Source organism: Apostichopus japonicus, chromosome 3 (assembly GCF_037975245.1).
Source record: "Apostichopus japonicus isolate 1M-3 chromosome 3, ASM3797524v1, whole genome shotgun sequence".
NCBI lineage: Eukaryota > Metazoa > Echinodermata > Holothuroidea > Aspidochirotida > Stichopodidae > Apostichopus > Apostichopus japonicus.
Genome location: NC_092563.1, coordinates 21,644,008 through 21,656,108, shown reverse-complemented (window position 1 = coordinate 21,656,108; position 12,101 = coordinate 21,644,008). Strand labels below are relative to the sequence as shown.

General features: G+C 36.2%; 1 protein-coding gene across 3 annotated transcripts in view; it reads left to right on the top strand.

The window, feature by feature from the left end:
• LOC139965444 (breast cancer anti-estrogen resistance protein 1-like) overlaps positions 1 to 12,101 on the top strand; it is a 37,461-nt gene that overhangs the window by 6,345 nt on the left and 19,015 nt on the right. For 2 of the 3 annotated variants that reach the window (XM_071967785.1, XM_071967783.1), the window contains one exon: positions 2,877 to 3,193. In XM_071967785.1, coding sequence (XP_071823886.1) covers positions 3,191 to 3,193 — 3 coding nt within the window. In that variant the 5' untranslated portion in view covers positions 2,877 to 3,190. Of the gene's footprint in view, positions 1 to 272; positions 636 to 2,876; positions 3,194 to 12,101 lie in introns of those variants that run through there. The other variant, XM_071967782.1, reaches the window with a different exon arrangement.

The following is a 12,101-nucleotide window of genomic DNA, read 5'->3' as shown; positions in this document are numbered from 1 at the left end:
TAACTCACCTCTTTGGATTTCAAATTATCAATTGCCTGACAATTTTCAACAAGTTTATTTAGCAAATTGACACAAGTACCAGTGAAAGAAATACAAGCCATCCGTCCACCCACATGGTGTGAAGCACATCTTAGTCATAGCTGAACCTCAGTATAAGCCCCTCCCACTTTTTCTCTTCTAATTGTATGTTCTCTGTACTTGATTCTACCAGTCAAGCTGGGATCGTGTGAGAGCTCTATTCTCCAATTGACTGAGCACACACACACACACATATATACAAGTACTAACAGTGATCAGCCTGTGCCTCACACACAGACTTATGGTGTCATTACTGTGTATTTGTAAAGAGATACATGCACTGTTTATATGGTGGTACTGGAAATAGTCTCAAGGAGCAGTGGTGTGAAGCCAACTATAACTAATATCTTGCTTGGGATCTGAGCTGTTTGCAGTATTCATCACAGTCCTTTGGATCGAACAGTTTATTATAATATCCCACCGGCTAAATAAGATTAGCTGTGTGTGTCTGTACATGTACATTGTAGGATAGCAGACATTTAGCTCTGTGAGGATTTACTAGTTATGCCTGGTGGTGAATGGGAATCTGGCTAATATCACAACCTTCTACCAAACAGGTATGTGGACAATATTAATTGACTAAATACTGCTGGTAACGTTATTGAATTGTTAAGGAAAAAGAGAAATAACTTGCCAAAACTAAGGTTCAGTGTTAATTGTGAACTACACACACATACAGTATATAGCTAACAGTTTCAGCATGTAAAATTTTCTCCTATATATATTATTCAGCTTATATTAGCATTGACAGATGTCTGCTACTATATTATGCAACAGACAGAATTTTATTATTCACTTTAATTATGATGAAGAGTTGTAGCTAGACTTATGATCGCATTGGTTGTCATTGCATGCAGATCATTTAAAAATTCAATGTTCAGGCTTTGATGATGAATAATGTTGAGATATTTTAACTATATATGTTAGTTTTTGCCCCTCCTAAGAGTTTCATGGATCCTTAAAATCAATCCATTTACACTGACAATTACATGAAAAGTAATAATTTATGCCGATCATATATATGTTGCTCTATTTGGGTAGTTAAGGCTGGACACAAGTGTCATTTGTATCTTGTAGTTTAATCTTGCATGTACGTCAGAGCCATCCTACATTGAAGCGATATTTTATGTTTAAAATAAGCGATATTTTATGTCTAAATAATTCTGAACTTATATAATTTTTTTCTAACTTTGCATAAATTGAGCAAACTTCATGTCCTGTATTGATGTGTTCATTTCCAAGCCTTTGATATGTCTCAGTTTGTTGCTTCTGGTGTGATTTTGATTTGAATTAAAGATCATCAATATTACCTTCAAATCTGCTAGAAAGTCAGTGAAATGGTCACCCATGCTCAAATTTCAACAAGCATCTTGGCCACTCTAAAAGTAGTTTTCCACACTGAGAAATTTAACCATACTGTATAAACATCCCTTCATGGCTGGAAGTAATATATTGAGAAACAGAACCCCCAGAATCATACTTTTGAAAACTTCTAGTGCTCAGTTTTTAGTGTGCTAAAATTTGGAGCCAATACTGATGACCTTCAAGGAACAGATAAGTTCTTTTAGCTCCATAATGTTCTAAAATGTGGTCCCGGATAAGTCAACATTGTGGTAAAATTTGACCGAAATGCAGATTAAGTTAGTCTTGTCCCTGGAAGCTAGTGAACCCAAACAGATCAAGTACAGGTAGCCTGTTATGATGCAACTTATCAATTGATTTATCAAGACTACAGTAGTAAAGTCTGATCAAGGCTCGTGCCTTTCAAAACTTAGGTCAAGGATAGTTCTGTCCTAGAGCCTTATATCATTGTGAACTCTCAGTCCTGCCCTTTTCAGATATTTTTCTTATTGTAGAAAGTTGTTCCATATTTGAAGATCAATATCGAAGGGCCTCCCCCCCACCCCCTATAGGTTTTCTTTGTCATTATTAGTCTCTTTGAACATTACTGAGAAATGCCCTGATGTCCAGTAGCCATTTGTAGTGTTTGAATAAAGACATGTTCATAATAGATCATCCGGAAATTAGTCAATTTTAACAGTTGTATGCTAAATCACAGAATCATAGTCTTTGTGTCTTTGGACACTTTATCTTGCAGTGCAATGTGGCATATTACATACTGGTACTGAATTATAGGGAAACTCAGTTTTAAAGGCTTCATCTTCAATACTAGGGTTATGGTGTACAAAAGCTGATATAGACTTCTTTGCACCTGACATTGACCTTGACATTGACATATGAAGTTTGAATGTTTAACATACTTACTTTCAACTTCCTGCCTTCAGGTCTTAGTAAAATGTTAGCAAAAGTATTTGAAAGGGTTTCTTCAGTAACACACTGTTTCTTACTCATTTGAGTTTCTTTCAATTTTAGTGGAAGAAACCTGTTTCTTCCGTCCGGCAAAAAACCATGGTTCTTTCTCTGGTTTCTCCCGCCTTGTAAGATACTTGTAAACCCTAAATTTGATTTTTCAGCTACAGTAACTTGTCGGTATCACTTTCACATAGCCTGGTATGTCACTGAACTTTTGTCCAATAACAACTCCCCCACACTGCAGTGATATAAGGTAATGTAGAGAGAGCTCAGTTTACATATATACGCATATATAGTATGCATTAAGTGAGAGTGTAGCAGTAGATATTGTCATTTCTTCGTCATTCAGTACCAGATAAAAGATCTTTATCTTCATCAGCATAGAAACATACCTATACGCTACTTCCAGTTATTCTCTCGGTGTTACTTAAAAGTGTCATAACTTGATATTCTTTCTTTTGTTTTCTTCTGGTTGTTGTCGTTAGGTTCAAAGTGCCATCGTTATCAGCTGTGACGTCAGATCTGTTGCCCGGCACTGTGATTCCAGGAAGCTGTTTGGGGTTTGCAAAGGAAGTTTGACTGTTGCTGGTGACTGACGATTGTTCAAAGAAAACTTTTAACGTTAGACTTCCAGATGATCTAAACAGTCTGTCGCCGACCAGTGTAGCCATAACACATCATTTTATCGCAACTGGAATAATAATTGTAACCAGTAACGTTTTGGCCTGGAATACTCTTAACTTTGGAAATATTTCCTTTAATGGTTGAAGTGTAGTGAACAATCTGAAGACCTAAAAGAATGGTAAGTTTAAGATATAAGTGTCTGCACATTGAAACTCGAGACTTAAAAGAGTAAGCCAACAGGGTGGTGTGATCATTAACCATTGATTATATAGTGAACAGGAAGATGTGATATATATACTGTACATAGTATGTTGTATACTCCAGTATAGTACATGTAAAGCACTCACTCAAGTGTGTCGTGGAGTTTGAAATGGGAAAACAAAAATATGTGGGGGTGCCATCAATATTTTTGATAGAGACTGCAAAACTATGAAAGGTTTGTTAAAAATATTGTTTTCCTTAACTTTCTTGAATCCTTAAAAAGAAAATGATGGAAGGCAGTAATGGGGGGAGGCAGGGAGGTACATGTGGATGTGGGGGGAGGGGGGTTGCTGCATGTAAAAATTCTATTTACTTAACTTGCACAATCAATTTCTTTGTATCTATGGCTCAGCAATGTAATGGTTTACATATGAATGTCTGAAAATGAATCACATTAAATAACCCTACAGCAGTGAGTGTAAGAATAGGATAGACTAGGTCATACATAGTTTGTACCAACTAAAGTAATCCAACTGTCAGTGTTAAGGGTCCCGAAACAGGCAGCTTCTCCGGCATCTCAGATGGAGTTTGCACCGTTTCCGACCAAGAGGAAAAGTGGCAACTTCTGCGCCTCGAACTAGGTAGAGCCATGGGGTGCCTTGGATCCAGCAGCACTCCGGTTCCAAACCAGTGAGCCGCTTTGGCCAATCTACCTCTGGATACGGTTTATTTAGGTCAACTGTGAACTTGTGACTTCTGATATAATTATTTCACAGTAAGAAATGTACAGGTACCAATTCATTCCACAATCGTATGTCTTGACTCTTGAGCTCTTCGATTGGTGGTCCATGTAAAGAAAAATATGGGAATAACTCACTTTCTTTCCTGCATATTTCCTGAAATACGACTAGACACTTCTTCTTTAGTTACAGGTTATAGCTATTGTACCACTAAATTGCTGGTAGTTTGTATTAAACTGGGCATTGACAAGTGTATATTGACATCATTGGGACAAGTTGATGCGGTTTTGATGCTGTACAAAGTGTGACTGGTCATGAGATTCTCTGTGTATACTGTAGTATTAGTCATATATTACAAATTACTTTCAGTGCTTAACTAGTGTCAGCTTGAAATTAAATGCAATGTTTGATGAACCAAAGATGCACAGCAGGTCATTCCATCCAAAGATACTCGTTTGGGAGAATTAGATTAAAGTAATGGTCTGATCAGCAGTCAGCTAGCCTAACTGTCATTAATATCAAAATTGTGCAATAAGTACATGTACATGAAATGAACAGTGCAAGTGAAGCTAAAAGACATGAATGGGATTAAGTAGTTAACATGCCCATTGAGTGTATATTACAGACAGTTGTTTGTGCCATCTATTTATACTCTGAATTTTTAGATCTCAATTGTCAAAATTTGCTAAAATTGCTATAAAAAGAAAGAAAACCAATTAAAAGTGCTGTCCTCCATGTTCTTCAAATCATTCCCTATGTTAACGCAGGCTTTTCTATCACGGTTAATGCTTCCTGAAGGACTTGAGTGTCCATTAATGTACGTGAGTTTGTTTCTCATATTTTATGGTAATACTGCTGACCATTGACAATTGTATACTCAACACAAACGCTCTTTGAAGCAGCCATTATTCTGTTGATATTTTTTAATATATTTACCATTGTTTTCTTGCTCTGCTATAGTGTACAGTCACAACAACATATCTCCCTGAACTTCAGAGCTGTTTACATCACGCACACACACACACATTTTCCAAGGTGCTTTCTCTTTCAAGGATCTACAGTAGTAATACAGTAAATTTTCAACTCATTTGAACTCTCTAATACCTCTCATGGATCAAGTTGACTCATGTGGTGTTGAAGGGTGATTACACATACCAATAGGGTGGGGACCTTCACCCACTAAAGGCCAAATGTGGTGGTTTGTTATCCTGCCTCTGTCATGGTAATCCCAATGAAACCAATACTGAAACTCAAAATTATAGTACCCTTACACAGCTGTTACAGCAATATGCTCAGTAGTAAGTGGAGGTCTGTAAAGGAATGCTGCTGTGTTAAAAAGCTGATAAAAATACCAAATATGTAATGTCCTCTTTTACTACCTGGCAACTCTCCCATGGAGTTATAGCATTTAAGTAGTTGTTTGTTAGTTGTTGATATATTTGCTCTCTAAGGGGCAGTATAATTTAAATTTGTTCATTCTGTTTTTATCAAAATGAAAAGTGTCTGAGCACTGAGCATAAAAATTATGTTCATTTTCTCAAAGTTTGCTTGGGAAAGGAAGAATTATTTACGACAAAAAAGATAGTCAAATTTTGTTTACAAACTGCAAGTCATTATAGTCCATGAATATTTATAGAAGTACATACATGAGCTGTCATCTGCAGAAGCAAGTCAAGTTAAGCACTGTATTACAGTACTATAGATTTTGTCTTCCTTGAAGGATCTTTATGTCCACTATACTTTTGACTGGACATCATGAATGGTTCTATTGTTATACTTCATAGCAACAAGCTAACAAGGGCAGAGGCTTAACCTCACTGTGGGCAGTCAAAGATCCTTTAATGTAATTTCATTTATCTGATTCATATGGAAATGTGAAGATTTATGCGATTTGCTTTCAGCGGGTCTCCCGAAACTGTAACCTTACTGCTTAGTGTGTTGCTCATTTGTACTGAGGTCAGGTTATACACAGTATATAAGCCAAGGTCGTTGTATCGCATTGTGAAGAAAGCAAAACAGTTTGCCAGATAACGACACTTACATTACATGTATTTGGTACTATTCAGAAGTCACAAATAGGGATACGCTACAAACAGTACTAGAGGTGCTAAAGTCTATACCTAGCAGAGTACAGTACATCTGTATCAGGGCCCAGTAGCCCACTTACAGTGTTTTTGGTTATCCAAAACACAAGGGCCTACCTGTAGATAGTAGATACGCCTCTTTACGTTTCTTTACAAATATCTAGAGTAGATGTATGTATTGTCTGATTTGTATTGTGGAAGTTCCGGAAGAGCACTTACTGTAGTACTGTTATTAACTGGTCGTCCGGTATTTTTGGATGTTTTGGACCATGGGATATTAAACAGTAAATATTAGCCTTACGTACACGTGTCTGATGTAGTACAGGGTATGCCATATACCATCTCACAGTGACTCAAGCATGCACTGTACATAATAACAGTATGTAATCTTCGGGCCGCTTCACAGGATTTAGAATTCTCCCAAGTAACTCTTTGTAAGCCCTCAAGTTCCTTCCCTACTGTAAACAGTTACAGTTACATTTCATGCTATGGTCTCCTTCAGTACTTTACACAGTATATAGTAACATTGATTAAATCTAATAAGAGACTAACAATGCTTTGCTAAATCCCTTACACAATAGGAATCTCATCTCTTCTATAATACCGTGGTGTTAGCTTACCACAGCCACAAAAGGAACAAGGTATATCATTGTGGCAGGATTATCTGGGTTTGTTCTGTATTGGTAGAACAGTTTCTTGATTGTTATAACTGTTTGGTAAATGGAGGAAGATGTTTACAAGATTAATCTGCATGAAATGATTTGTGTAGGTTACAGGCTGCCATCATTAAATGGCTCTATGTTGATTGGCCTGTTCACATGATTTACCGATGATTGAAGGAAGTTATAAAGAAGAGGAAGAAACAGTTCTGTAAAGAACACTTGTAAACACTAGCTGGCCACATATAGAAACTTGAGCAAGGTTTCATAGAATTTGAAGAGGAAAGAAACATATTCCTATCATAATTAATTTCAATAAAAATTAATTATAATAGGAATATGCTTCTTTTCTCTTCAAATTCTGTGAAACCTTGCTCAAGTCTTTCGTCAGGAAAGACTTTAAAGGGCAGATTGTGTTTTTTTCTTTCCTATTATAAGTAATTTCTATTGAAATTAATTATAATAGGAATATGTTTCTTTCCTCTTCAAATTCTGTGAAACCTTGCTCAAGTCTTCTGTCAGGAAAGACTTTAAAGGGCAGATTGTATTTTTTTCTTTCTTATTTCTTTTTTTCCAAAATTATGGAGAACAAGTTAGTGAAAAAAGAAGAAAGCAATGGGCATGCTACACTTATGTATGACATGTTACTGAATACATGTTTATCACGTTATATGTTGATAACTTCAGACTAACCACAGAACATTATGACATTTAACTCTAATTAGAATTTCAACCAGAAACATAGCATGATATAATTATGTATCAGGGAAACGTTTTAAACGTTGTCCGGTCATGCGAGATAACTAAATTTCTGGTTTGAACAGACGGTTGTTATGAGCCTAATCAGCTAGTTGATTAACATAAAATTCAGATTTCATTGTAACTGAATATCCCCCAAAAAGGTATGATAATAAATTGTTATCACCCATCCATCACTTTAAAGGTATGCTGTATCAGCCTCATATTCAAATATGGTCACCTTTGGTCAAACTGTTAAACTCTTTTTATTGGGACATTCAGTCATCTTGTGTGTTCCTTAAAAATGACTGAGAACGATTTGGCAAGTGAAAGATTTCAAGGAAAGTACTTTTTGAAAACGTCTAGCAGTTATAGCATGCTATAATTTGAAGCCTATAATGACTACCTTTAACACCTTAGAAATGAGATACTACATACAGTATTCTAGTTTGAAGTGTTATTAATTTTGCTGTTGTAGTGTACGTAAGTTATTCCACAACATCTGATATGATCATACAGTTATTTTTTCATTGTCTTTTTTTTTTCTTCTTTCTTCATGGTTGATTTCCCCAGATACCATGATTAATCCTGTTGTGTGTTTGAGTAAGAGGAAGTACATGCCATTGTAGAAACAATGAGGCTCACTAGTAGACAAAAGCCTCCCTTCATAAAAATCAAGTAGGGATTATGCTCAGGTATCTAGGATAAGGCACAGTGTTTGACCTGTAAATACCATGGTTTGCAAAATCCTGTTGTGTGTTTGAGTAAGAGGAAGTACATGCCATTGTAGAAACAATGAGGCAAAAAACCATATGAGTTGTTGAAAGTTGTTTTCAAATAGTGCTTCAGAATTATTGTGTGAGTGGGATGGAAATACGTAAGCATAACAACCAAGTATAGTTACCTCATTAAGTCTCTGATACTGATGACAGTCCCAGTAAATTCACAATCTTGTCATTGTTAGGTCTCTGTGAACCATTATTCCAGCTCTAGAGAAGTTTTGTAGAGTTTGTAACCTGTCTTTTGATGAGGAGCATATAGTGAGTGCCTTGTAGAGTTTGTAACCTGTCTTTGATTGGGACCATATTGTGAGTGCCTCAAGGCCCAAGATCAGACGTAGCATACTTTACATGATGGACCTTTATGGTACATTTCATTCAAGTAAACTGCTTTTCACCTTTGAACCTCACAAAATTGTTTCAGAGTCAATCGTTATATTGTCGCCTCAAAATCTGCTAGACCGTCAAGTAATGGCCATTAAGTACTCAAACCATTGACAAGCGTTTCACTTCGGCCCCCAGAGTACAGTCTTTTACTAAGACATTTAAATTAGATCTATAAATTAACACTGCTGAGATGTATATTGCTCAATATGTAGGAATAACTTGGAGGGACAGAACCTTTGAAACAGAAAAGTACTTTTGAAAACTAAGCAGCAGTTTTGAGTATCGTAAAATACGGGGCACGTAATAACGACCACCTTAAATCTTTCTCAGGTTTAAGAAGATAAGAAGGGCAGAAGCCCGTTGCTCAAGAGTATTGCAAGTTAAGTACACAGCTATTAATATCGTGGCATTTGCTCTGTTTTTATCGCTCACATTAACCTTGTTGATGGTACTGTTAATGGCTTAAGCACCTCGTATATACTGTATTATCGCCCATATATCCTACTGTTTAGGGAGTCGTCGGGTTGTGAAAGTGTGAAACTGTATCCTCTCCACATCCTGCAACCAAGAAAAAAAGGATATCCTCTATGAGTTGTCTTTTGTTTTCTAAAACATAAACATGTACCAGTTGATGGGTTCTTCATTGTTATATCAGTTTATTGAACTTCCATTGGGAAATTATTTCAGAAGTTCCGGTTTCTTTGGTGTCGTCACTTTCAGTCACGGTTGGCGGTTTAACTACCTAGCCGAGCAGGAAGCTCCCAAGACACAACAATGCAATTTTGTAAGGTTTGCGTGTGGGGGTTAAGCTGGAAGTTTGTTAACGTATCATGTCAGAACCATCAAAACCTGCACATATACAGGCACAAAGTAGTTAAAAGATAATCCTCATTTAGCCAAAAATTTGAAGTTAATAATCCATGTTTCCATACTGCAGGCTTAGATGTAAATTCCATTGTTTGTACTCATCAGAATGGATGCAGTGCTAAAGCCAACCATTAAGATGATGCCATTTTGCACTCCCATTGACCCTCCCCCTTCCCCCCTCTCTTATGTCTCTAGATTAGCATACAAAGCAGTAATCACCAAAGGGGACACCTCCCGGGATCTCCCAGGACTTCCCGGGCCACAGTCCGGGATCACAATATTACTTTTTCACTGTCTCTCTTCAGTATTCACCCTTACTGCATGTTATGATTTTTCATTCTCCTCCAGACCCAGGCAGAAATATATATACCGTTGATGCCAATGTTGCATCTTCAGCCTGTCTGATCTGGAGCTTCAACATCACATATCAAACATACAACCATACCTGTCTCGTTAAAGTGGATGAAAAAAAAAAAAGTATAGAAAGTTAAGGAAGTAGTTTTTGTTAAAGGGGTTTTTAATCACAAGTTTTACCCCAGGAAGTATTTCCAGTTGTTTGGCAGGAGAAGATTACAGACAGTTTTTACTGGAGTTTCTTATAAATGAGGGAAAGACCTTCAGGCTTAATTGATCTGTTTAAACCGCCTGGAAAAGTGTTTATCATACCTTGAATTTATTTTAATCATCTTTATGGTAATGTAGTACAAGGGTTTTTTCAATAATTAACATCTTGGGGGAGAGTCAAGTATTTATTTAATCTTAGTAAGAGGATTAAAATGAAACAGCCAATTTCATTAACAGGATCAGCATGTCGATTCACCGTGTGGCATGTGCTTACTATTCTAATCGTGCCGTGCATTAATAAACTAACACAAAAACAAGAGAGTTAAATTGACTTTAAACTGGAGACAAGGATAAAGCCCTCTAGCGCAATCTTTATCCTTCATTTTATTCTGTCACAGTTGACAAAAGCATTAGCTTCATTTGTTTTAAAGATTTGTTACCAGGAGTTTGTCCTTTCTTTTAAGCCAAAATAAACATTAAGAGACAATGTCTTTGAAGCCTTTGTGCAGATGTTCTTGAAATTGCTTGAATTCTTCGGAACATCGGACCCATCATACCATTCCCCAAATACTTGTAAACATAGAAAGATGGCTTTGTCTGTTTACTCGAGCTGGAAGTTTTGTATGCGAAGTTCTGCTAACCATCTTAAGTACAAAGGCAATGGTTAAACAAATGTCACTTCTTTTCAAAGACAGTTGTCATAACAATGCCATACTTGAAAAGATTGACATTGCCTGCTGTCTTTTTTAAATCCATACTTAAGTATTAATAGTCTCTCTCTCTTCTCTTGTAAGAATCAGATGCATTATGGGTAAAGAAGTGGTGTCGTTGTCACGGAAAGAATGAGGAAATCTGAAATACAATATGTGTGATACCTATATATATGCTACAGTACTTTACTTGTTTACTATATGAACAATACAATTTCATGTAATGATATGATTCAAGTTGAATTCATGCACAATGTGTTTATATTATCTTTGAATGTTAAAGCAAAGATAATTTGCCTAGAGCCTTGAGGGACTAAATATAAAATATAGTCTACTACTTAAGCTGAGCAAAATCATAAAATACTGTATTGCAGGAATGATATTAGACATCAAGTTCAAAGGTTTGACTTTTGAAAATGATGAAAATACGATGTTGTGTAAACTTTTGTGGACTTAAAAATGAGAAAATGCAAGAATATTGAAATCAGATATAAAGGGTTGTTAAATGAAATTTAGAAACATTTCATCAAAGTTTGTGGGACGAAAAAATATATGGAAGTCTTTCTAGAGAGATGCAACTACTGTACATGGTTGCAACCACACAGATCTCTAAGTCAATTGTCAAGGTTGTGTTGGAATAGGTATTATTGCAGTAGTGAGGTTCTAAGCTCATCACTCGTAAATATCCTAACCCGGTAAGTTTTTGGAGTAAATAATGTTAAAACTGCAGCACTTTGCTATGAATTGACCTTATACTTTCATGCTACTATGTAGTAACAGCAACACTGGACAATCAAAAGGGAAAGATAAGGTAGTAAACATAATCTGCAACTGAAAAGAGTCCACGAATTTTAAAAATTAAACATTTACAAATGAAAAAAGACAATTTATACTAGTGGGACACAAAGTTTCCTATAAATTTTGCTATGGAAATGGTGTGAGTCACTCACTAATTAGAAGGTAATTAAATGGACATTGTAAATTGTGGATCTTAGTTCTCACTAGCAATTTCCTGAAGTACAACAACACACATTTATGAGTTGCTGCATAGGCTCTTGAGATGAGTCCAATATAATATGTGCTGATGTATGATTGTTAACTGACTTACCAAGTGTTTAGGTTCTAATTGTCAACTGTCTTGGTGGTGTACAGTATTGTGATAATGCCCATGAACATCATTCTGTTGTTGTCTAATACACAGATGTTTTGATAGCGTGTAGAAAGCGTCATGCACTGTAGCTTGACAGATGGATTAAGTTCTTCTGAATTGCATTCTAGACTCATGTCTTACAAAAAGTGGAGGGAAACATACTCAGTGCTTCCTACAGTATTCTGTTTATTTTTTTAACTGTCAGTT